The sequence below is a fragment of the Mus caroli genome, chromosome 11, assembly GCF_900094665.2.
Source record: "Mus caroli chromosome 11, CAROLI_EIJ_v1.1, whole genome shotgun sequence".
Lineage (NCBI taxonomy): Eukaryota > Metazoa > Chordata > Mammalia > Rodentia > Muridae > Mus > Mus caroli.
Window position 1 is genome coordinate 84,215,770 of NC_034580.1, and position 26,900 is coordinate 84,242,669.

Genomic DNA, 26,900 nt, shown 5'->3' on the forward strand with positions numbered 1-26,900 from the left:
GGCGGGAAATTGGGTTCCCTCGCCCTTCCTTTATTAACTGAGTGTCTGGAATTAATAAAATTGAGTCTTGATCAGAATGTTTGTTGTCTTGACTCCATTGTTTCTTCCGCCCCGTCTAGTTTCCTCTCTTTCAGCCTGAACTGCCATTTTCAGTTGAACCGTTCGTGTTGTGGACCGCGGGCGGGCCGCAACAGATAATCATTTTCCAAAAGACAAGTTACAATTTGCCTCTGTGGATGCATCTCCTGTAAATTTGCCCATGCATCCCATAGAGAATAAACTTGCTGTATTTACAGGTGGCTCATCTAATGGGAAGGCAGCATATATAATTGGAGCACATGTTTATTCTCTTGAGTCCTCTGCACTCAGCACAAATAATTGAATTAATGTTGTAACTACTATTTTTGAAATGCTCAACAATCCAGCTTTAATATGTTTACTTATAGCCATGGTTTGCAATTGCTTGAAACTGTTCCTTTTGTACTTACCACTGCTAATTCTTTAACAGGAGAAGCAACTGAAAATGTAATTAGTCATTGCCTGATTGATCACACTGTGAACCCTGAGCATGTGAACTGAAAAATTCTCAGGCTGGTAAGATGGCTCAGTGGTTAAGAGCACTTCCAGAGGTCTTCCAGGTCCAGAGGTCCTGAGTTCAATTCCCAGCAACCACAGGGTAGCTCACAACATCTGTAATGGGATCTGATTATTCTTCTTCTTTCTCCTTCTTCTTCTTCTTTCTTCTTCTTTTCTTCTTTCTTCTTCTTCTTTTCTTCTTCTTCTTCTTCTTTTCTTCTTTCTTCTTCTTCTTTCTTCTTCTTTTCTTCTTTCTTCTTCTTTTCTTCTTCTTTTCTTCTTTCTTCTTCTTCTTTCTTCTTCTTTTCTTCTTTCTTCTTCTTTTCTTCTTTCTTCTTTTCTTCCTTCTTCTTCTTTTCTTCCTTCTTCTTTCTTCCTTCTTCTTCTTCTTCTTCTTCTTCTTCTTCTTCTTCTTCTTCTTCTTCTTCTTCTTCTTNTTCTTNTNTTTTTTTTGGTTTTTCGAGACAGGGTTTCTCTGTATAGCCCTGGCTGTCCTGGAACTCACTCTGTAGACCAGGCTGGCCTTGAACTCATACATCCNCCTGCCTCTGCCTCCCAAGTGCTGGGATTAAAGGGGTGCGCCACCACACCCGGCCTGATACGTTCTTCTAGTGTGTGGCTGAAGACAGCAGCAGTGTACTCATATAAATAGGAAAAATAAATAAATCTTTTTTAAAAAACCCTGTTTCTCATTGTGGCTCAAACCTATCACACACTTTAATCCAAGAGCTAAAGAAAGTCAACCCAAGGTCAAGAGGCAGAGCAAGAAACCAGCTGACAGCCAGGCATGAACAGAAGTGAACAGATAGGAGGGGCTTTGAGTCGAAGGTATTTAAGACAGCCTGGGGAGGCAGATAGGAGCTGTTTCCTTCTGGGAAGTGAGTTGAGTTGGAAGGTCAGCAGGGTGCTTTCTCTGCCTCTCTGAGCTGGCAGGCTTTTACCCCAGCATCTGGCCCCTGAGTATAACTGAATGGCTGGGATTTTTGGTTTTCAAATAACATTTTGGCTCTCTGACTTGTGGTAGGGGCCCCAGGGACACTGAGTGATCACTCCCGCTGAGGACAACCTACCTGAGAAGCCATCAGATCTGGTAAGTCACCTGGGAAGTCCTCAAGGAGAGACTTAGGGGTGGGAGGTATAAAAGAAAGCTTTAGGCTGGGCAGTGGTGGTGCCCAGCACTTTAATCCCAGCACTTGGGAGACAGAGGCAGGCAGATTTCTGAGTTTGAGGACAGCCAGGGTTACACTGAGAAACCCTGTCTCGAAAAAGCAAAAAAAAAAAAAAAGAAAGAAAGAAAAAAGAAGACTTTAGACTTTAGGACCCAGCCCAGTGTTACTTGAGAAGGCTTAGAAAGCTAACTAAGCTCCGCTTGGCTCAAAACAAGTTATCATTATTAGCATTTTGGTATTTCATACTTTATTATTTTTAAAGGATTTATTTATTATATGTAAGTACACTGTAGCTGTCTTCAGACACTCCAGATTTCGTTACGAATGGTTGTGAGCCACCATGTGGTTGCTGGACCTTTGGAAGAACAGTCCATGCTCTCAACTGCTGAGCCATTTCTCCAGCCCCTTATACTATATTCTTAATAGCCATCATGGCTTTCTGTACCTGCTCAAAAAAACACTGGATTGATAAGATCCAAGCATAAGCAGGAAAATTAGACTGAAAAGGAGAATAAGAAAAATACTTGGACACAGACTCAGAAATTTAGAAAAGCCTTAGAAAGACCTAGGAAAAACAGTCAGACACAGATTGAGGAATTTAGGAGAGAACTTGCCACTCTGCCAGCCACATGATGAAACTGAAAGGGGCTGGTTCAAGGTTATTAGAAAACCAACCTCAGCCAGGCGTGGTGGTGCACGCTTTTAATCCCAGCACTCTGGAGGCAGAGGCAGGAGGATTTCTGAGTTCGAGGCCAGCCTAGTCTACAAAGTGAGTTCCAGGACAGCCAGGGCTACACAGAGAAAAACCAACAAAACAAAACAACAAACAACAACAACAACAACAAAAGATTTAGAAAGGATGCTTGAATTTGATGACACACTTTTATGCTATGTCATTTAGCAGCTTTTAATGCTTGAGATGAGGTTGAAGAACCAGAAAGGTGTGAGTCCTTTCCTTAAAATACACAAGGCCCCAAAGCAGCCTTCCCTGGTTTTTGCAAAGATTGACTTCAGTTGTAAAGAGAATCATATCAGATTCAGAAATCAGAAAAATATTAACTGAATCCTTGGCTTTTGAAAATGCTAGTTCAGAATGCAAAAGGATGACTAGACCTTTAAAGGTACCATCAGCACCAATAGAAGAATAGATTAGAGATATTGGATCTCACATTTATGATGCTAATCTGATAGTAAATTCTAAAAGTCTTAAGAAAAAATCAAACTGTCAGATGTCTTAACTGTGGTAAGCAAGGACATTTGGAAAGGGATTATAGGGTAGGTGTTCCTAGAATCTGTTTAGTTTATTCGTAGAAATAATCCAGAAGGCCTCAGCCCTCTGCAATATGCATAAGATGGGGCAAAGACCAGCATTAGACTAATGAATTCAGATTAACAACACCCTAAGAGGCCTCCTGCAGGTGCAGATATCCAATTGAATCCAGCCATTCCTTGTCAGAGTCAGAGAAACTCAGCCCCAGAGCAATGAAAAGACTTAATGCCTGTTGTTGACACTTCTCAGTCCAGTGAGGTGCATGGAGCCAGAAACAGACACAGGGTTGTTTGTGTTTCTTGTGATCCGGCACAAGAAGACCACCATCTTCACTGATGCCAAGGAGTCAAGCACAGTGTGGGAGCTCAAGCGCATCATTGAGGGCATCATGAAGAGGCCTCCTGAGGAGCAGCTGCTGTTCAAGGACAACCAGCTCCTTGATGAGAATAAAACTCTGAGGGAATGTGGCTTCACTTTTCAGGTAGCAAGGCCAGAGACCCCAGCCACAGTGGGCCTGGCCTTCAGAACAGGAGATGTCTTTGAAGGCCTGGAGATCCACCCCTAATCTTTTTTCCTCCACCTCTTCCAGACGTGAGGAAGGATTCTGGAAACAGTGCTAAGGAACAAGATGTGCAGTGAGGGCCCCACGGCCAACTCCTAGAGACCTAGAGACCCATTTTCTAGTTAAAAATAAATAAATTGGCTGTCTTTTTAAATAAAAAAAAAGCCCAAAAACCTCATAACTGCTTTTGTGTCATACTGCCCTCTCAGCTGGAGGTGTCCAGCAGCCAGCAGCATGCCATCCCTGAGGAGAAGGAACAAAGCCAGAACAGGGAGTCCATAGGGGATGATTGCCTTCGGGATGATAGGGCCTGCTACAGGCAGGACTGGTCGGGAACAGCAGGGTCTGGAGTGAATGGTGTGGTTCCGAGTGTCTTCTCTGGGTACCCAGGCACTGCTGTTGTACCACCTGGAGAGGATGTCGGGAATGGGGTGTCTGTTTGCCAGCCAGGAAGAGGGAAGCAGAGGGTGAGAAGAGCAGGGTTGGGTCTGATTGGGAGCCAGTGCCCAGTACAGGAGCAGTGGGAGAAAAGCCTTATGTATGTCCCATAGGTGACAGTCCTTCCTCAAGGTGATCTTTAATGAAGTTCTCAGTCATTGCTTGTTAATACTGCTTTTGGAGGGGGTAGGGGATGGATGTGGGCACATACTGTATTGGGGCCAGCTGGGGATTATATATCTCTTGGGGGGAGGGAGTGAGAATACCTAGGAAGGCTAAGGCCATCTGGAGATCTCAGTGTGGAGAAGAACTGGTGCTTGCTAAGGGACTGAGTGCCTGCTGGTGTCCTCTCCCTTGGGTGTCTTGGATTTGTGTTGCAGAGCAGGTATAGAGACAAGTTGGAAGTGGCTCTGTTCTTGCAGTTCTCAAATCTCAGGTTCCAAGGGTTTGAGCTCACTCAGCTTGACAGTTCTTATGCCTCTTGGCTATCTTGGTCCCACATTCCCTACACTCTGGATGTGTTTAAGGTCAGAGCAGTTTCAGTACATGAGCAGAAAAATTCAAATTCAGGAGAAACTAGAAAACATATATTTTGGCAAACTGCTATAAATGGTCAGAGACCTGAGCAGTAAATACAAACCAAAGGAGCTGAGATGGCATGTTGAAGAGATGCAGGGGCAGATGTAACAATCTCACCCAAACCTTGGCCTCTAGCTTGGCCTCTTCAGGAGGAAATTGCTTAGCTTTTAGGGACTGGAACTTTATCTCAGCTAAAAAAATGTGCAAAATGGGTCATGTGTATGGGGCCTAAGGGGAAATAGGTAGCTTAAAGCCATGTGTGGCTAATAGAGCCATGAATTTGTGCAGATTTGTTGCATCTGTGGAAAACAAAGATGAACATTCCTCCAATGTTAGAAACTTCTTGTTTCTTTGAAAAGTTATGTGTAATGGTTTGGTGAGGGTTCAGAGGTGGAAGGATGTCTTGACAAACGTGAAAGAATGTTTTCTTTAAGCAGACCCGGGTGAAATGATGCTTTTCGGTACAGCAGACACATGAAATGACCTGTGGTGAAGGGGTATAAATAATGGCCCCACAGACAGTGGGAGATGAGCACTGAGCATTGGTTTGTTTTGCTAGCTAGTCTTCACTCCATCATGCATACATTGGTTTGCCTTACCTGGAGTGGTTGTGCTCTACCTGTAGTCACACTGCCATTGAGAGAAACTGTCCCAAGACCTGCTTGTGAGGAGGGCTGGAGAGATGGCTCAGCTGTTAAGAGCACTGATGACTCTTCCAGAGGTCCCCTGTTCAATTCCTAACAACCACATGGTGGCTTACAACTCTCTGTAATGGATTCTGAGGCCCTCTTTTGGTGTGTCTGAAGGACAACAGTGTACTCACATATATTAAATAAATAAAAATCTTTCTTTAAAAAAAAGGGGCGGGGGGGGGGAGCTGGAGGAGGTGACATCAGCATTCTGTAGGCAGTGGCAAGCAGATCAATGAGTTCCAAGCCAACCTGGTGTACAAGAATTCTAGGACAGCCCCGGGCTAAACACAGAAACCCTGTCTTAACAAATAAAGAAATGTCATTAAAAACTTAAAAAAAAATAATTTTAACTGCATTTTTTTTTGTAGGGGGATGTGCAAGCTATGACACACTTGGTAGTCAGAGGACAGCTTGCTGGCTCTGAATTTCTCCTACCATGGGAATCCCAGGGACCTTCCTCAGGTTGTCCTGCTTGGCAGCCACCATCCTTAACCTTGGAGCCATCTCCCCAGCCCCAAAGCTCTTTGTTTTTAACAGGATGAAAGAAGAACCTGTGCTTTTGGTTTCTAGGGTGATAAAAATACTTCTTTTAAATTTATTTTTTTTAATTCTATGTTCCTTAGAGTTTCGCCTGCAATTATTTCTGTGTGAAGGAGTCGGATCCTCTAGACCTGGTGTTACAGACCCTCTCGAGCAGCCAGGTGTGTGCTGGAAGTTGCATCTGCGGCTTAACTCCTGAGCCATCTCTATATCCCCCTAAGATACTTAAAAAATAAACCTTTAATATTAGCATTTAAATTGGAGTGTAAGGAATTCCTGATAGTCAAACACATAAAGCCTTCCATATTATCTATGCATCTGAAGAATTTCTCAGAAGTTTACATCTATAAATACAAACAAAATTCTCCCAAACTACTATGGGTCAGTATCCCCTTTAGTGAGGTTCAACTCTGGGTACCTGGATTAAATATCCTCACACAAGAGATTGTCCATGGGCTGGAGAGATGGCTCAGGGGATAAGAGCACTGACTGCTCTTCCAAAGGTCATGAGTTCAAATCCCAGCAACCACATGGTGGCTCACAACCATCCTTAAAAAAAATCTGATGCCCTCCTCTGGTGTGTCTGAAGACAGCTACAGTGTACTTAGATATAATAATAAAATAAATCTTTAAAAAAAAAGAGATTGTCCATTTGTTTAATAGATAAGTCTGTGTCCATTTCTAGATTTAATTACCGTGTTACTAATGTATGCCCTTTTCTATGCTACTTTGATTAGCTGTGCACCACTGATAACTGTAATGGTAATGTAGGGCTGGAGCTTAGAGCTCAGCTGTGGAGTACTGCAGTTCCCTATTGGGTATGACACAAGTCTTTGACTTTGACCCTAACACCAAAAGAAAGTAGCAGTGATTTAATCCCAAAGATCTACAGGATTAGAATTAAAGGAGAACTTTTTTTTTTTTCCCTGTAAAGCCTTGGTTTCTCTGTATAGCCCTGGCTGTCCTGGAACTCACTCTGTAGACCAGGCTGGCCTCAGAACTCAGAAGTCCACCTGCCTCTGCCTCCTAAGTGCTGGCATTAAAGGCATGCGGCCACCACTGCCGAGCAGAAGGAGAACTTTTTTCCAGTGTATTTACTGATTGCTGAGTCCCTTCCATTCAATCTTCTAGTGACCTTGGGGGGATTTTCTTAACTTTTCTAAACATTACATTTTTTAAAAATCCTCCTAGTTTATACCTTTGTGGTGGGGCTACAGCCCAAGGTCTAGTGCATGGTAGGAAATCACTCTGTTGTCAGTGCTGTAGTCCCACCTCTAGCTTCTTGATCGCTTCCAAAAAAAACAAGCCTTGCTTTTAATATATAAGGAAAAAAAAAAAAAAAGCCGGGCGTGGTGGCGCAAGTCTTTAAACCCAGCACTTGGGAGGCAGAGGCAGGCGGATTTCTGAGTGCGAGGCCAGCCTGGTCTACAAAGTGAGTGCCAGGCCAGCCAGGGCTACACAGAGAAACCCTGTCTCGAAAAACCTAAAAATAAAATTTTTAAAAAATCTTCGTATTTATTTAGCTTTCTGACTCTCTGGACCTTCATCACTTTCAGAATACTGTTCTGCGTCAAGATAAGGAAAGCACTTGATCTGGTCAGGGACAGAGGACCCACTGAACCCCCTGAGGCCCCCAAGGACGTGTGTGTGAGTTTTAAACAGTCTTATGACAACTTTAAGTCTCGCATCACGAGCCTCTCTCATTTTCTGCTTGGACACACACCACAATTTGGTGCTTTCCTGACCTTTTTGGTAGAAAAGTAAAAACGTATTTACAGGGGCTCGAGTCAGGCTTGCTGCTTACTAATTTTATAGATTTTTGGTTTGTTTCTGTTTAATTACACGAACCGATATGGTAGCAGCTATCCTGACAGTCAACTTGCATGTATGTTCAGCCCTGGGAAAGAATGGGGAGCTCGCGAGGGGAGCCTTGCAGACCTACTTGCGCCCCCAGGCGGCGCACGCTAGCTGCTGCCGGGGGCGGGCCGCCGGAGCACGCCGCTGCGAAAGCCCTTGGAACCTCTCGGCTTCCGTCGAGCATGAGCAAGATGGCAGCCTCCGAGACGGTTAGGCTACGGCTTCAATTTGACTACCCGCCGCCGGCCACTCCACACTGCACGGTCTTCTGGCTTCTGGTGGACCTGAACAGATGTCGAGTTGTCACGGATCTCATCAGTCTCATCCGCCAGCGCTTCGGCTTCAGTTCCGGGGCGCTCCTGGGCCTCTATCTGGAAGGGGGGCTGCTGCCCCCTGCCGAGAGCGCGCGCCTGGTGAGAGACAACGACAGCCTCAGGTGCGCGGGAGCGCGCGGGGGTGGGGGTGGGGGCGCGCGGCTCGGGGTACGGGTGCGGGTCGGGGGCGCTTGCTGGACCGCAGGATGCAGGATCCCGGTAGCGAGCTAGCCAGCTGCGGAAAGGCACGTGCGCGAGATCCTGAGTGGTCCAGCCCAGGATGGAGCATCAGCCCAGGATGCAGCATCCTTCCCCGGGTTCCCCGGGACGCTTCTCATTTCAGGGGGACTAAACTTGGAGCAGCTCCGGTGCTCAAGAGCAGGGCCAGTGCTCACTCTGCCAGGCTGTGTGTGCAGTGTGCACTGGCGCAAATATGCCACAGACCCGCCTTCTCTGGGCTGCACTTGCAGGCAGGAAGCAGAGATGTTTTCTGAGTAATGTATGGAATGGCCCACCTTAGCGCCTTGGCAATGTCCACTTCTGGTGGGTGTCATTCTGTGTCTCATTCAGGTGTCATTGGGTCCCTTCCAATTGGTATTGGAATGCATTTCACGTGTCACACAGAGGCTGTGTGTTTCCATTACTTGACTGCTTGCCTATCTCAAAGCCCTAGATTTGATTCCCAGCTGGCTAACCAGGAATCCCCGCACTGAGGAGGTGAAGACAGACAGGAAGATCAGGAGTTCAAAGTATCCTTGGATACATAGGATACTTGGCATATGTGAGAGCTGTTTAAAAAAGAAAAAAGGTAAAATCGGGCCAGTGGTGGCGCACGCCTTTAATCCCAGCACTTGGGAGGGCAGAGGCAGGTGGGTTTCTGAGTTTGAGGTCAGCCTGGTCTGCAGAGTGAGTTCCAGGACAGCCAAGGCTACACAGAGAAACCCTGTTTTGGAAAACAAAAAGAAACAAATATGAGAGAGAAAGAGAGAGAGAGAGAGAGAGAGAAAGAATACACCTTGTGTCCTAACTCTCAGGAGGCAGAGGCAGGCAGATCTCTGAATTTGAAGCCACTCTCATCTACACATAGTGAGCCTGTTGGGGGCTGGGTAGAGAAACCCTGTCTCAAAACAACAAGAAGGAGAATTTCATTGTTGTCATTGAAGTGAGTATCCAGGAGTCACTGTAGTGTGACTAGTTGGCAGGTGACTTAGTTGTCTCAGATGGCGGGCTGATGCGATTGGTCATACCAGTTGGCATACATACATACTTGTCTATGCCCCCACCACTTCCAGACACACCTCTAAGCTTCAGCTGCGGAGAGTTAAATTTGGAATTATAGGCTGGGCGTGGTGGCGCACGCCTTTAATCCTAGCACTTGGGAGGCAGAGGCAGGCGAATTTCTGAGTTCGAGGCCAGCCTGGTCTACAAAGTGAGTTCCAGGACAGCCAGGGCTATACAAAGAAACCCTGTCTCAAAAACCCTCCCCCCCCAAAAAAAAAAATTGGAATTATAAAGCAGGCTATTTCTTGCTTGCCTTTGTTTAATGTTGCTTTCTGTCGAGCGTGCCACATTTGCAAAATTTCTTCGGAACATCAGGGAAATTAATTAGCAACAATGACCATATCTTTGTATCAGGAATACTTGTCAGGAATACTATGACTTGTTAATCATTCTGCTTCAGGTGACAACTTGAAATAGTCCAAATTTAAAACCTCTCTTCCTCTCTTCTCTCCTCTCCTCTCTTCCCCTCCCCTTCTCTCCCCTCCCTTCCCCTCTTCTTCCACCTTCTCCATCTCCTCCCCTTTCTCTCGCCCCCTTTCTTTTTTGAGGCAAGTTCTCTTAGTGTAGACGAGGAGGCGGGCCTTGAGCTTTGGATTGGAGGTCTGCCTGCTGCTGACTCCAGGCAGCCAAGCCTCTTTTTCCCTTCTTACTGACAGAAGCAAGCTCATTCCCAGTGCCCTTTAAAGGCTATTTAAACAAGAGAGGGGGTTGTGTCCCCACCTGTTAAATTCACCTCCTGAAAGGTACCCTGCCTAATGACTTAATAACTTGCTGCTGGCTACAGTTAATGCTTAAATGAATGAATCACCCATGAATTACACTCTTGTAATGATGGCTAATGATGTAAAAAAAAACAACGGTGAAAGCTGTTACAAGCAGTAATTGCAGCAGATGACAGGGAAGTTTCTCCTAAATGCCTCAACTGGACAATTGCGCCTGGAAAGACCTCTGTGGGCCTGAAAATGTCACTCAGTAAGTGAATGAGTGCCTTCCTAGCTAGGATGCCTGAGGCCCTGGGTTCAGTCCAGGGAGATAGAGAGGTGGGTTGCAGCTAGCCCTGGTGGTAAATGGTGTAGACCATAGGAAAAAACTACATGTGAGGGATGGTGAGACGGCTCAGTGGTTAAGAACACTGACTGCTCTTTTCGAGGACCCCTGTTCAGGGTTCAGGTCCCTCCTGATAGATAGCTCATTATAGTCCCAGGGGGAATCTGATGCCCTCTTTCTGGCCATCATGGGTACTGCGCACACATAGCACACATACGCAGTCAAAACAGCCGTACAAAGAAAAAAATATATAAAATCTGAAAAAATATTTTAGAAAAACAGCAACTAAGTATTTAAGGGTTTTTTACTTATGTTTGTTTTTTTCCTCCTTATAATTGTCTTCCCCTAACAGATTCATTGTATGTATGTATGTCTGCATCTTAAATGCATGTGTGCTCATAGCATTGGGTGTGCAGGCATGTGTGTAAACTTAAGTGTGGAAGCCAGAGGTTGATGCCTAGTGTCTTTCTCAATCCCCTTAGTTTCCTGAGACCGGTCTCTCACTGAGCCTGGAGCAAAGTTAGGCTGGCCTGGCTAGTGAGCTCCAGGCGTCTTGTCTATTGCTGTCTATCTCTGCCTTCCCAGTGCTAGGATCACAGATACACACCAGCACACTATGGTTCTCAGGCTTGCCCAGCTAGTGCTCTATTGATTGAAGCACTGAGGGAAGCAATTTACTTTACTTAGTCCTGTTTATTTTTAATAGTTCCTCAGGTAAGGGGAGAGGCCTCTCATAGACCCTTCTCACATCCCAGTTGATTTTGAGAGGTCCAGCCCTGTGTAGCTCGTTTGCAGACCGCCACTCCTGTAAGTGAGTCTATGCATACAATGGCTAGGTCAGCTCTTGTATTATTTTCGCCCCTCTCCTCTCGGATGTCCCCTGAGCCTTGGAGGCGGGGATAGAACACATTTGTGTGTCATCCTGGTACAGGAATCCTGTGAGTCTTTCTGGTGTCATTGTAGTTTTAGTAGACCTGCCACTAGATGAGCATGGTAGCCATCTCCTGAGTCATCACTAAACTCACCATCTCGCCATTGTGAGGACAGAGGAGCAAGGACAGTGGACCATGGCCAGTGACACATATTGGGAAGGAGAGGGGGCTGGCGAGATGGCTCAGCGGATAAGAGCACTGACTGCTCTTCTGAAAGTCTTGAGTTCAAATCCCAGCAACCACATGGTGGCGCACAACTACCTGTGTAATGGAATCTGATGTACTCTTCTGGTGTGTCAGAAGACAGCTAAAGTGTACTTCTGTATAATAATAAATAAATCTTTGGGCCAGAGCGAACAGGAACTGAGTTAATGGAGTTGACAACCGGAGCGAGTGGGGTTGACCCGAGCGAGCAGAGGTCCTAAAAATTCAATTCCCAACAATCACATGAAGGCTCTCAACCATCTGTACAGCTACAGTGTACTCACATACATAAAACAAATAAATTTAAGAGAGAGAGAGAGAAAGAAGGAGAGGGGCTGGGGAGACAGCCCAGTAGTGCAGAGCTCTGCCTGCTCTGTAGGGGACAGGGTCTTGAGTTTGGTTCCCAGCACCCACACACAGTGATTCCCAACTACCTTATGTTCAGCTGTAGGGGATCCAACGGTCTCTCTTGCTCCCAGAGGGGGCGCTTGCACACACACACACACACACATACACACACCTCTCTTCAGAGCTGAGAGAGAAGTAGAGCCATCAGACAGTGGTGGTGCACACCTTTAATCCCAGTACTTGGGAGGCAGAGGCAGGTGGGTGAATTTCTGATCTTGAGGCCACAGAGTGAGTTCCAGGACAGCCAGGGCTACACAGGAAAAACCAAAATCAAATAAGCAGAGACATGGGAGAGTCCCAGCTACCTGGAGCGGAGAAGGTTCTCAAAATCAAGTTGCCCTTTGTCAGTTTTGAGATCTCAGTGGGATTCTCATCTGGAACCATTTTAGACAAGCCATAGACAAGCTGAGCCATAGACACACTGAGCGCCCTGCACCGTGACCTTCCCAGGCTTACATAAATATAACCATCACAGCTGAAACAATTCAGAACCCAAATGGGAATAGGGAAACATTGTATTTTATTATTTTAAGTGCTTTAATTAGCATATCGTTATTATACATATTTGTAGGGTACAGTGTGCCATTTCCAGATATATACACACACACACACACACACACATATATATATATACATATATATATACACATATATATGTATATATATACACACACACACACACACATATATATATATATATATATATATATATATATATATATATATATACATACATATACATACATACATGGTGATGATCAGAATTGATTGGCATATCTCTCTCCTTATACTATTTGTTTTGTTTTGTTTTGTTTTGGTGGTGGTGGTGGTGGTGGTTTTTCGAGACAGGGTTTCTCTGTGTAGCCCTGGCTGTCCTGGAACTCACTCCGTAGACCAGGCTGGCCTCGAACTCAGAAATCCACCTGCCTCTACCTTCCTGGTGCTGGGATTAAAGGCGTGTGCCACCACTGCCCAGCTCCTCGTACTGTTTTTTATTTGGGGGACAGTGAAATCACTGTCTTTTTTTTTTTTTTAAGATTTATTTATTTTATATATGTGAGTACACTGTCACTGTTTTCAGACACACCAGAAAAGGGCATTAGATCTCATTACAGTTGATTGTGAGTTACCATGTGGTTGCTGGGAATTGAACTTAGGACCTCTGGAAGAGCAGACAGTGCTCTTAGCCACTGAGCCATCTCTCCAGCCCCCAGCACTTCCTTTTTTTAAGGTTTATTTATTTATTATATGTACGTACACTGTAGCTGTCTTCAGGCACTCCAGAAGAGGACAGCAGATCTCATTACAGATGATTGTGAACCACCATGTGGTTGCTGGGATTTGAACTCAGGACCTTTGACAGAGCAGTCAGTGTTGTTAACTGCTGAGCCATCTCTCTAGCCCTGAAAGCCCTTTTTCAGACTCACCTATTTTAATCTTCACATTTGGCTAGCAGAGACAGGTTGATCACTGAATTCAAGCCAGGTAAAGATAACCAGTGTCTTCCAAAGAAGGAAGGAAAAAAAGGAAGGAAGGAAGGAGAAAGAAAGAAAGTGGGAAGCCTCTTGTGGAGCTCTTTGAGGACAGTTAATTATTGTCCACCACTGCTGTCCTATACTACAGAGGAACATTAGAATTTAGTCTTTCTATCAGAGTGTACAGGAGTGGCTTTCCTTCCCCCACAGCCTCCTTAGGTTCTGATAACTACTACCTATTTTCTACTTCTTGTGATTTTTTTCTTATTAAGTCTTCATGTAAGTGAACATGTGTGGCATTTGTCTCCCTATAGCATGCTGCCCTCCCACTGCCTCCACACTGATGGAAATTATATACCTTTACAGCTGAGTAACAGCCCATTATGAATATGTGCAGCACATTTTCCCTACTTAATACTCAGAGTCATTGTATGTCTTTACTCATTCTAACACAAAGCCCGACGGTTAATATGTTCGCCTTTTAGGATGGCTAACGCACATATAAGAAGACGATTGTTAGTTAAGAAAAAGGGCCTGAAGTTGGGGCATCTGAGAGAAGATGGAAGTTGGTGTTTGTTTGTGTGACTGAAATAAATTTTTGTATGTATGAAATTCTCAATTTTTAAAAATTTATATTGTATAAAAAAAAAAAAAAAAAGATTGTGAGTTTTGAAGTTAGGCAAACCAAGGTCAGACTGTCGTTCCTGTAACTAATCTATCAGCTGTGGGTCTTAGCAAGTTACCTATTTGAGTTGTAATTTGGGACCTCAGAAATGAAAGATAACCTAGTTTGTGGTTAATGTATAAGTTAGAGAGAAACACATGGGCCCCAGTCTACATGAAGTTAATAAAACTAGACCCAGTGAGCCGGGCATGATGATACACACACCTTTAATCCCAGCACTCAGGAAGAAGAGACTGTGGATGTCTGTGAGTCTGAGGCCAGCCTGGTGTCCATAGTGAGTTCCAGGCCACCTAAGGTGACATAGCAAGACCCTGACTCAAAACAACAAAGATAAAACAAAGCAGCCACGTGAAAGAAAGAGCTGTGTTGTGTGGGTGATTTTGTGGCGTCTTCCATCCTTAGCTTTGTGACAGTCTGCAGTCTTGGCATTGCACCAGTGCACGCCAGGCCTGTGCTTGTCGGACCTGGGCTCACCAGAGCCTTCTCTCCTCTTCCAACAGGGTTAAGTTAGAAGACCAAGGACTCCCTGAGAACCTGATAGTAAGCAATGGTGGCGACTCTAGTTTCCCATGCAGGAAAGCAAAGAAACGGGCTTTTAAGTTGATGGAGGATGAGGAAACAGATCAGGGATACAAGTGTTCGAAGAAGCACTGCAAGAGGCAGGAGGACAGTGGCCAGAATGAGAAGGCCTCGGACCTGGAAACCAAACTCCTCCCAGATGAGATGGGGCGGACAAAGAGCAAGAAAAAGAGCAAAGTGACAGGCAGCCCAGCCGAAGAGGACGAGGAAGAGACCAAAAAGAAGTCTTCGAAAAGAAAGGAGAAGTGTGAACAGAAGAAGCAGACCAGGGCCTCCAAGTCTTCCAAACAACAGACACCTAAAGAGGGGGCCTCACAGAACTGCAGCTTCCCCAGGGCCTCCCCCAAAAGCCTCGGTAAAGCCCGGAGGAGAAGCAGCACGGGGCTAAAAAGTAGCTCAGGCCACCTGTCAGGGTCTGAGTCCTGCCCAGAGTCAGTCAGCGATGGCCACTGCAGTGTCATGATGCAGGAGGTCACCTTTTCAGAGAAGCTGTCAGCTGAGCTGTTGAAAGATGCACCTGCTACCAAGCCTGCAGCTGCCAACAGGCAGGCCTCGAAGCCTGGCTTTACCTTCAGCTCCGGCAAGGGCAAGGCCTCCAGAACCTCGTCATCCAGTTCAGACTCCAGTTCAGAGTCGGAAGACCAGTTCCTGGTGTCCAAGAACATGCTTGAGGGCGCATCTGGCTTCTTAAAGCCAACTGGCCTCTTTGCCGGGCAAGGGTGTTCCGGTCCGGGGCTGTCATTGGAGACTCCGGGTATTATGGGATGGAAGCCTTCTGACTCAAACAGAGGCAGACAAGCTCCTGGTCCCCCCAGTGCGCCTGTCCCCACCAGTTTGGGAAGAGGATGGGGGCGAGGAGAGGACTTCTTGTTTGGGAAGGGACTGAGGGGCCGGGGTGTTCGGGGCCGAGGGCGAGGGCGAGGGCAAGCGGTCTCCTGTGTCTTTAATAGAAGCTCTGAGAGTCAGAAGCAGAGACAGTTAAACGATATTCTAACAAACTCATCTGTGGTGATCCAGGTAAGCGGGTAATGTTTGTGAGCTGCCCTCCCCCGTTCCCCAAGCAGCTTTTCTCAACCCTGTGGCATGGCGTGGGCTCTCATTCCCTCACCAGTAATGAAGGCACATGTCTGTTTTCCAGAATCCAGTAGAGCCCCCCAAGAAGGACTATAGTCTATTACCACTGCTGGCAGCTGCCCCTCAAGTCGGAGAAAAGATTGCATTTAAGGTATATTTTAAAACAGCACTGACCATAACAAAAACAAGGTTACCCCCCTACACACTTCCTTAGTGAATCTCATTAAGTAATGTTGACAAAGACAACTGACTCCTGCAATTGTCAGGAGTCATGGTGGGGCCTCAGATGGGTGGGAATGGCCACCTCTGCACCGCCCAAGTTCTTGGGGTAGGAAGGAGGAGTCCTAAGAGACTGAAGGGTTTTTTTCTTCTGTTTTAGCTTTTGGAACTCACATCCGACTACTCTCCTGATGTCTCTGATTACAAGGTAAGCCTGTTTCTATGAAAATAATGAACTTAGTTGGTGGTGGGGTGCATCTGTTGTCCTAGGCACCCAGGACTCAGAGGCAGGAAACCATTCACAGCTAGCCTGGACAATATAATGAGCCTCTGTCTCTTTAAAAAGAAAAAAAAAAAGATTAAATTCAGTATATCAGAAACTTGTCCAACATAGCACCCACCTATAATCCTAGCACTCCGGAGTTTTGGATATGAAGCCCGCTGGGCTAACATAGATCCCTTTTCAAAAGCTTTTTTTTTTTTCCAAAGATTTATTTTATGTATATGAGTATACACTGTAGTCGGTTGTGAGCCTTCATGTGGTTGTTGGGAATTGAAATTTTAGGACCTCTGCTCACTCTGGTCAACCTCGCTGGCTCTGGCCCAAAGATTTATTAGAAATAAGTACACTGTAGCTGTCTTCAAACCCACCAGGAGAGGGCGTCAAATCTCATTACGGGTGGTTGTGAGCCACCATGTGATTGCTGGGATTTGAACTCTGGACCTCCGGAAGAGCAGTCAGTGCTCTTAACCAATGAGCCATCTCTCCAGCCCGTGCTGACGTATTTATATAATACCTTAATACTTGCGTGGGTAATGTAGACACTGTTGGTAAATAATGTCATGAAGTGAAGGTGCGAGGCTCATGGACGTTTATCATGAAGTCTCCCAGGCTAATGCCGCTGATACTTGAGAAGGGGACCGAATCAGAATGAGGAGCTCCGTGTGGGGGACAGGGGACCGACCGTTGTGCTTCTGAGGATCAAACTCTGGGCCTGTCCCAAGAATTAAATACACAGTTCTGCAAAGGCAAAACAAGTGAGAAAGAGAACACTTCTTGTCTGTGCCAAGGGTAAGGTTAGGCGCCGATGCTGGGGCTGGAGAGACACCTCAGCTTCAAGGAGGGCTTGTTCGCTGCTCTTAGAACGGGTGTTTGGTTCCCAGCATCTGTGTCAAGTGGCTCAAAAGCCTGTCCATAACTCCAGCTTCAGGGGATCCAGCACCCTTGTCTGGTCACAGGCACCAGCACGCAGGTGCACCCACTAACACACACATACATACATACATACATACATACATACATACAAATAAAATCTTTAAAAAAAAAAGAGCTGATTGGAAGCTAGGTGGGGTTGCATTCACCTTTGTGATCCCAGCACCCTGGAGGGAGGTGGAGGCAGATGGATCTCTGTGAGTCTGAGGACAGCCGGGGCTTTTACTCGGAGAAACTTTGTCTTGAAGTACAACAAGGAAAAAGATCTCATCGCTTGGCTTCAGTATATGGCCCCACTGCCCATTTGTCTTCCCATTGTCAACCATATGCACAGGACAGTGGGTCCTCTTTTTAACTTTTTTTTTATGGTTCATTTATTTTTATGTTGTGTTCATTGGTGGTTTTGCCTGCATGTATGTATTCGAGGGTGTCAAATCCCCTGGAGCTGAGGTCACAGACAGTTGTGGGTGCTGGGAATTGAACCCAGGTCCTCTGGAAGAGCAGACATTATTGCTCTTAACCCTTGAGCCATCTCTCCAGTCTCTCCCCCTGACTTGATAATTTTGAGAGGCAGTGTTTTAACTGTGTAGTCCAAGCTGGCCTTGAACTCATAACCCTCTGCCTCTGCCTCTGGAGTGTTTGGATTGCAGGCATGCACCATCACACCTAGATTCAGTGCATCTTCGTGCATCTGAAAACCAGCTTTGGAACCTGGGGACCTGGGATTTGGAGCGGCCCCAGCAGTGCTAGCTTGGAAGCACCACTGTATATGTGGCTCTCCCACTGAAAGCTGTCTTGCTACTCCTCACTCAAACACATGGCTTTAGCCTGCTTTCTTGGCCATGCCTCATCCATTCTGGGGAACTATAATAGCTTTTACCTTTTGTCGAGTGCTATAGGTATCTGCCAGTCATGACTACCGTGTGCCTATTTTACCACTAACAATTTTTCTGTATATTCAGGTAGAGTGCTTATAAGTCTGTTGTTTTTATTCTTCCCTAACATGTTGATTTATGGAGATAAATTTATATTACATAAAAGTAGCCATTTTAAAGTCTACTTACTCAGTGACCTTTAATATAGTGTTTTACATAGAGATATTTGACGTGGTCATTTATTTTTGGAAGGAAGGAAAAATATTAAGTCATGATCCAGAGACCCAGCAAGTGGACATAGAAGTCCTCTCCTCACTACCAGGTGAGTGTTTTAAGCATGAGTGTGGCACATACTCTATCCATCTCCTAGTGGGTAGGAGACTCCATAACCACAGTAGCTCCCGCACAGCCTTTCCTCCTAGAGGAGCGCTCTCCCTCAGCCTCCACTCACCTGGGACTAGGTGCCATTCTCTGCTTGCCACCGCCAGCACACTGTAGCCTCAGGGGCCTCTGAACCTTCTCCTGGGATGGAGATGTCGGGCTGGCTGTCAGAGCTGTTGGGCTGGCTGCTCTTGTCACTGTCTTATACACTCTGGTGAAGATTTTACACCCCAGTGACTGTGAACTGCAAAAGCAATTACTTCTCAGAAACCTAAACTGAATGCGGGCTCAGGGAGGCTACAATAAAGGGTGCAGAGGAGACTCTGCACCCCGATCACCCTGAGGACCGTTACGCTTCGGTGTCCTTTTCTTACCTCTGTCTTGTGTTAGGGCTCAGACTCATGGCTTCTGCCCACTTGACAGGTGGGCATAGAGCCCAGTCTGTACTGCATTCCCTGTCCTCTCCTCTCAGCTTGGCTGTGCTCACTCAAGTCTGATCCCGGGCCCTCAAGGGCGGAAGAGTCCGGAGCATCGCAAGCTTAAGGGCAGCCTGAGCTGTCCAGTGAGATACTTTCTAAAGCTATAATGTATGGCGAGAAGACTAGAGATGGCGTGCCTGCCTAGCATATACAAAGAAGCCCATGTCCAGCTCCAGCACTGCCTGAAACTGTTGGGACATTCCTGTAATCCCAGAAGCCAGGAGGCTGAGACAGGAAGATTAGAATTTCAAGGTCATCCTCAGAGTTACAGTCAAAAAGTTAGAGGTCACAAAGAAAGTTAGAGGTCAGCCCGGGCTATATAAGACCATGTCTCAAAACAAACAACAACAACAACAAAAAAGCAAAGCCAAAAAGCCCTACAAGAAAACAAAAGAAGAAAAAGAAATTTAAAATAAACCAGAAAGGGAAAGTTATAAATAATAGGGATATGGGGTGTGTGTGTGTATGTGTATATGTATGTATATATATACATACATATACACATACACACACATATATACATGTATATATGTGTGCACATATACATATATGTGTATGTATACATATACATACATATACACATGTGTGTATGTGTGTATATATATATATATATATATATATATACACACACACATTAAGAGCACTGATTATATTCCATCATTTCAGTGAACAAAATCCACTCAGAAGGTTGGCAAATGAACATACTTTTGTGTATTAAATATACACACATTTCAGACATTTTATATGTATAAGTTTATGCTTTTACGTATATTTTTGTGATGTTGGAGATTGGTTGACCCAGGGCCTGGAATGTGCTAGAGGGTGGCATATTACTGTAAATGGCCCTCTCTCCATTATCCCTGGTTAGCTACACCCATCAATCCTTATAGCCTGAATGCGGGCTTTTACTGTATATAGCTTACTGTATATAGCATGGGTACCTAAGCAGGAAGCTGGATAAATAAGGAGATGATGGAGTTCCTGGAGGATGCTCAGGACCAGAGCTTGACCTCAGAACCCATGTTAGACAAAAGCCTGGCATGATGGTGGGTGCCTGGACCCCACCCTAGTGCTGTGGAAGTGGGGACAGGTAGAGTTCTGGGGCTCGGTGACTAGCCAGCCCAACCGGCCCAATAAGAACCTGTGCCTCAAAACAACAACAAACAGGGGCATAGATGCAGGAAGGGCTCATGGTTGAGGTGAGCAGAGTTGTACGTGTGGCTTGGCCAGCAGTGGGAATGGTGGCGCTGTGCCTGCTGTGAGCTTCCCGAAGTGAATTGACTGTTCTGGCTGTGATGAACAGGATGAAGATGTCAGGCGACTCCAGCCCAAAGCTTTGCAAAGTGGCTCAAGTCACAGCACTCTGATGCTGAGGCAGGAGGGCTCAAACCAACCCAAAAAGCCTGCCAAGTGAAAAAGGACACTTTACAGAGCTGTTGCAAGGTGTAGCTTGCAGCACAACACAGCTCAGCACATCCAAGCCCAGAAGGAGCAGTGCCGCCCACAAGGCGCAGGGAGGAAGTAGGAAGGCTGCAGGGGGCAGGCGGCTGCTCTCCCTCGGACAAAGAAAAGGAACATTTGGTTTCTCAGTGTCTGCTCTTCTAGATCCAAATACACAGTATGCCTTGCTGGTGTTTTGTTTTGTATTAAAGATTATTAAAGTTTGGGGGTTTTGTTGTGTTTAATTTCCATTTTTTTGTGTGTGGAGAATTTCATACATGAGTACTGTATTCACATAATTTTTACCCCTCTTCCCCCCAGTTTTTGTTATAGAAAACATGTATTATGGATGTATGTATATATGGGCTTATGTGTATGTGTAGGCATGTGGAGTTCAGGACAACTTTCAAGAGTTGGTTTTCTCCTTCCACCATGTGGGTACTTGGCCATCAAACTCAGGTCTTAAAGCTTCTACTACAAGCACCTCTGCTTGCTGAGCCCCTGCTCCTCCTCCTCCCATTTGCTTGCTTGTCTGTTTGTTTGTTTTGAGCTGGAGTCTTGTAGATCCTTGTGTGGACCTTGCTGTGTAGCCAGTGATGGCCTTGACCTGATTCTCCTCCTCAGGGCTAGAGTTTCAGATGACCACGCCTAGCTTTATGGGGTGCAGAGAGATGAACCCAGGGCTGGCTGCATGCTAGGGAAAGTCTACCAACTGAACTGCATCCCTGGCAAGGTTTTCAGTGCTTTGGTGAATATTTTTATAATGTTTTTCAGACGTTCATAATTTTGCCGGTCAGTTACCGGTTGTTTGAATGGTTTCGGCTTGTATCAACATTTTCTGATCCCAAATTACTGTCCAAGGCTGAAGCCTGCTCGTTTTTCTAAGTTTAGGCATCCATGATTTCTGATGACAGCAGCGTTCTGTACCTTCCCTGAGGAATACCCGTGGTTGCACATTCTCCATGGGTGCACCCAGTGTGTTTATCAAGCCTGTCTCATTCTGATGAGGCGGTCTCATCTCTGAGAGATGCTAAGGCGGCCATGTCTTTGATAGCTGTATTATATTCCCCTTTCCTATATGTCCCCAGGTAACACAGCTGCCTCCCAGTGGTTTGAAATCCCCAGGAAGAACATCTTAACCATGGAGAAGTGACTTACTGTCTGTACCCTCTGGTTTCAGCTTTGAAAGAACCTGGGAAGTTTGATTTGGTCTATCACAATGAAAACGGAACTGAGGTGGTGGAATACGCTGTGACTCAGGAGAAGAGGGTAGGCATGCTGGCCACTCTTAACACTTTCCTTTGATGGGTGGGGGTGGGGACAAAAGCTGACATTGCAGCTTCCTGAACTGCATCAGGGCACTGGGGGCATCTTCCTTTGAATAGCCAACAAGTGTCAAGTTTCTAAGTAGGTGCCATCATGAACTTCCCAGAGCCCACCTGAACCGCACAAACACTGTGTCCTTGTCTAAAAGCACAGCACTGCTTTAAAATCTTAGTCAGGTAGGTTTCCTTAGGGGATTGACTTGTGTCAGACTTTATGGTGCCCACTACTTGGAGAGCCATTGCTATAGCTTGAGCTTAGCCAGGAGACCAGACTAACATCAGGAGGAAATGTGAGCTCCGAAGCCTGCACCGTGTGCCTGACAAGTGGTTACTGCCCTCAGGTTCCCCAGTGCTGACCTGGAGTAGCATAGATGGCATAAAGAATGACATAACATGGGGATTCTGCCCTCTGATGTTCCATTTTATTTTAATTTTTAAGTTAGATTTATTTGTGTGTGACCGTGTGCGGTCGGTCGCATGTGTGTGGAGGTCAGAAGACAACCTCCAGTCGTCTGCTCTGTTCTTCCACCGCGTGGATCCCGGGGCTTGGACTTGGCAGCAGGCACCTTTCCTGATGAGCCATCTCGACAGCCCTAACCTCCTGGAAAGCACATGGTGCCCTGTGTTGGGAGCCAGCTCAGCTGCTGGTGGCAACTTCTGGGCAGCTTGAGTATGGTTAGGCAACACTCCCTCTTGTGCTTGCACTTGAAACATTGTGTTTAGTTGCTATTATATTTCAGTGCTGAAAATTCACATTTTGTTTGAACTCTCAACCAGACTTGGGGCTTGCCTGTGTTTTTATTTATCTGTTTGTTTGTTTGTTTGTTTGTTTAGAGACAGTTACAGAGCCCTGGCTGTCCCAGACTCATTTTGTAGATCAGGCTCTCCTCCTGCCTCTGCCTCCCAAGTGCTGGGATTAAAAGCTTGCACTATCATGCCCTGCGCTTGCCTGTGTTTTTATTTTAAGGTATAAGATACTTTCAGGGTTTTTTTTTTTCCCTAGAAACAGGTTCTTAGGGTTTGTGGCAGCATCAGATGGTTTGGCCTCATTTCCTGTGCTTCTATGATTGCATATATAAATATAAGTATTTAAACATACTTTTAAAAAAATATGTAGAAAGATGCAAGCAGAAAACCTGTAGTTTCCCCTTTTTGACACTAGATGGCTCTCATCATTCACCCTTGCAGAGTGCTAGGGGCGTCTCTCTCTATTGGTACACTATGTGGTAGTTCTGTCCTAGGATAGCCTGGTCTACAAAGTGAGTTCCAGGACAGCCAGGGCTACGCAGAGAAACCCTGTCTCGAAAAACAAAAACAAACAAACAAACAAACAAACAAAAGTGATTAAACTCAGTTTTATTAGCTTTGAAAGTATTTTCATTATCTAACCATTCTTCGCAGAAACTTGCTTAACTAATCTATAGTTTTTAGCTTACATGGAGTCAAAAATGACTTAAGTGTGGTGTTTTGTATTTTCCCCTTAGATCACTGTGCTCTGGAAAGAGTTGATCGATCCGAGGCTGATCATTGACTCTTCAGGTAGCATCTCAAGTACATAGTGCGTCTGGATCTGACCTCTGGCCTCGCCACCCCGCGCTCCATAACCGCATTGTTTGGGACCATGGTTATAGCCTGAAGATTTTAAAAAGAAGACTAAATGTTGTGTAGACTTTCTGTTTATCTTCACTTTACCATATTAGGAAAAAAAAATCTACCTCATCATTTAGAGTAACAAAGTTGTTAGTTTATAGATCCTTATTTCCTTCTGGCTAAATTCAGTAACCCACTTGAAAACCTGGGTGCTGACCAAAATGGCGGTGTGCTAGGCTCCTTCACACCTGTTTGGCTACTAGTAGCAATCGTCCGTAGGAGTTTACAGTACCACACACAAGAATGTGCTGTGCATCTTGCTTTGTTTCTTTTAAGTCACATTGTGAAGTACTAAGGCATGTTTCTTGACTTAATTTTTGACATGTGAGCTGTTCTGTGAAGCATAGAGCATCTCGCCCATTCCACAGTTTCTTCCTGCTCTCCTCGGGAGTTAGTGGGGTTGGATTTGTCGGAGGCAATGAGTTAAAGAGTCCTTTCACACTTTCCAGATGTGAAACACAGGACTCCTGGGAGCCCGTGCAGCCCGCAGTGGGGAGGCATCCTTGTTGTATCGTGTGGACAGCGCTGGCCTCCCACTGCCGGAAGGCTGCGTGTGAGCCTCAGACCAGGCTGGGGCAAGGGACCTTGCTGCACAATCCAAGGAACTTGGGCTTCTCATAACTGAAGAGAGGATCTTAAACAGAAATTTCCTTTTCTGTTGTTTTCTTCAGCATGAAGCTAAAGGCTGAATATAAAGTGCAAAATTGCTTTCTTTGAACAAAAAATCAGATTCCTCCTTCAACCTTGCAAATTTTTAAATAAAATCATATCAAAGTCAATGTCCACTCTGAGTTATGTTTTAGTTCTGCCAATAGTTAACTTGGTTTATAATCATGTTCATAACAAGGAGGCTTGCTTTGCACCTGGGCGGCTAACACAGGAGGTTTACAAGTTCAGGGAAAGCCTGGGCTACATAGTGAGAAAGTATCTCAAAAAAAAAAAATATATATATATATATGTGTGTGTGTGTATATATATATATATATATATATGGGGGTAGAGAGATATGGCTCAGTGGTTAAGAGCACTGACTGCGGGCTGGTGAGATGGCTCAGTGGGTATAAGCACCCGACTGCTCTTCCAAAGGTCCGGAGTTCAAATCCCAGCAACCACATAGTGGTTCACAACCATCCGTAAGGAGATCTGACTCCCTCTTCTGGAGTGTCTAGACAACTACAGTGTACTTACTTATAATAAATAAATAAATCTTAAAAAAAAGAGCCCTGACTGCTCTTCCAGAGGTCCTGAGTTCAAATCCCAGCAACCACATAGTGGTTCACAACCATCCGTAAGGAGATCTGACTCCCTCTTCTGGAGTGTCTAGACAACTACAGTGTACTTACTTATAATAAATAAATAAATCTTAAAAAAAAGAGCCCTGACTGCTCTTCCAGAGGTCCTGAGTTCAAATCCCAGCAACCACATGGTGGCTCACAATCATCTGTAATGATATCTGACGCCCTCTTCTGGTGTGTCTGTCTGAAGACAGCTACAGTCTACTTACATATAATAATAAATAATCTTTAGCCGGGCGTGGTGGTGCATGCCTTTAATCCCAGCACTCGGGAGGCAGTGGCAGGCAGATTTCTGAGTTCGAGGCCAGCCAGATCTACAAAGTGAGTTCCAGGACAGCCAGGGCTGTACAGAGAAACCCTGTCTAAAAAAAAAAAAGATAATAAAAACCTCCTTAGGGTTCATTTGCAGCTCTGAAAAATGCAAACATTTAGAAAAATACGTGTATCATGTCCAGTGAATTAAAATTTGTTTTATGGAACTTTGGCTTTATTTATGTACACAGCCATGTGTTGACTGGGTTTCTTCCCCTATGAAGTATTTGTGTATTTCTTTATAAAGGGCTGGAATGGGCTCAGTGGTTAAGAACACATTCTGCATTTGCAGAGGACATGAGTTCAAGTCCCAGCATCTCTGTCTGATGCCTTGAGCACCTGCCCCATGAGCACATCCCCCCACCCAGACATACACATCATTACATTAATAAATTCTGACACAGTGTCTAATTAACGAGCTCTGGCTAGCCTGGAACTCTTGCTGAGTAGACCAAACTGGCCTCAAGTTCATGGAGATTTGCTTGCCCGTGTCTCAGCTTCCTGAGTGTAAGCCGGTTGAAATAAAAAATTTTAAATCTATAAACAGAAAAAGCAGAGTGGAGACTTCTGACCTTTTTACGCACACACACAGACACATCCCCAGTCACTTTTTATGATAAATAAAATTATTTCTCAAATAAAAATAGGAAAAATACTAGCATGTCAAGATAGCAGCCACATGATAAAATGTGTATTAATATAAAGAAATGGACACATGCATTGAAAAACATAAAAGATACATAAGAACAAATTAAAAATTGATCTTTTTTTGAATGTGTATGGATGTATGTCTGTGCATGGTGTGCACGGGTGGTGCCCACAGAGGCCAGAAGAGGACACCATAGCTCTTGGAGACTGGAGTAACAGACAACTGAGCTGCCATGTGGGTGCTGAGAATTGAACTCCACGTTCTCTGCAGGACCAACAAGTGCTCTTAACCACCGAGCCTACTCCCCAGCTCCACGTTCTGAACATTGTTTCAGCAGCGGAAGAGCTTGGATTCCTGGGGCTGGAGAGACGGCTGTCAAAAGCATCTGTGACTCCAGTCCCAGGGGCTCCAGTGCCCTGCTCTGATCCCACAGGCGTACACGGGCACAGGTACATACAGGCATGACGGTCAATAGGCATAACAAATCTAAAAAAGAAAAAAAAATGTTAAGAGAAATGTAATTGACAATTCAAAGCTTTATTTTAGAGAAAATTCCTGATGAAGAAGGCTTCATGAGGCTGCGAAGCAGCACAAGATCTTTGAGAGCGAAGGACATTCTCAGTTCCCTTTATGAAAGTGACCTGACCTAGATAGCACTGCCTGACATAGATATCTTCATTGGTGTATAGAGCATTGTCTCTCAGGAGCACAGCAAGCTTGTGTTTCTCTGACATTTAGCATCCAGCACGCCTGTGGTAAATGTGGTAAAGGTTTGTGTCCACATGGTGGCGCTCTCCAGAGGTGGAACCCTTTGAAGGCCCGAGTGTTACTCACGGAGTAACACAGACTTTTAGTAAACTTTGGGGGGGGCCTTGAACAGAAACATGTCTTGGCCTCCATCATTTCTCTCACCGTTTCCTTCCATACAGCTCCAGCCTCCCACTCAGGAATCCAGTTAGTATGGCCCCAGGTGGTTACAGGAGGGGTACCCCATACTGACAGGCTTCCAGAGGCGTGGTGAGGTTTTGCTTGGCCAGGCATGCCTGCTACTATGTGCTTCTGCACGACAGACTGGAAGAAAGGCGACCAATTGATTATAAAGTCGCACCCCCAAAACAGTCAGGATTCACCCTTTCCTGTTACTCTGTCATCCCTGGTATTCATCATCATGAGATGCTGACTAACATAATCTCTGTAAAAAAAAAAAAAAGAGCAGTTCCTGACTCTAGTTATAACTCAATCTCGTGCTTGCTTAAAACACACAAACCCCTAGGTTTGATCCCCAACGTTACACAAATTGAGTGTGGTGGCACATGCCTATAGTTAGTACTTTGGAGGGGGAGGGGAAAGAATCAGATGTCCAAGGTCATGCTCAGCATA

The 26,900-nt window shown here is 45.4% G+C and overlaps 1 protein-coding gene and 1 pseudogene across 1 annotated transcript; both read left to right on the top strand.

Annotated features, from left to right (window-relative positions):
• The first annotated feature begins 3,277 nt into the window (after positions 1-3,277).
• On the top strand, positions 3,278-3,580 carry LOC110304543 (annotated as a pseudogene).
• Positions 3,581-7,857: 4,277 nt separating this feature from the next.
• Positions 7,858-24,047, top strand: Coil (coilin). The gene is made up of 7 exons (XM_021176782.1): positions 7,858-8,119; positions 14,530-15,625; positions 15,747-15,833; positions 16,062-16,109; positions 18,242-18,311; positions 21,470-21,558; positions 23,099-24,047. The coding sequence occupies exons 1-7, from the start codon at positions 7,866-7,868 to the stop codon at positions 23,171-23,173; spliced, it is 1,719 nt and encodes a 572-aa protein (XP_021032441.1). The 5' UTR covers positions 7,858-7,865; the 3' UTR covers positions 23,174-24,047.
• The last annotated feature ends 2,853 nt before the right edge of the window (positions 24,048-26,900 follow it).

Bases quoted from the DNA above. Each gene is read 5' to 3' on its own strand.
- Coil (XM_021176782.1), top strand. From the start codon at position 7,866: ATGAGCAAGATGGCAGCCTCCGAGACGGTTAGGCTACGGCTTCAATTT. The intron at 15,626-15,746 runs GTAAGCGGGTAA...TCTGTTTTCCAG, and splicing joins ACTCATCTGTGGTGATCCAG to AATCCAGTAGAGCCCCCCAA. The intron at 16,110-18,241 runs GTAAGCCTGTTT...TATTTTTGGAAG, and splicing joins CTGATGTCTCTGATTACAAG to GAAGGAAAAATATTAAGTCA.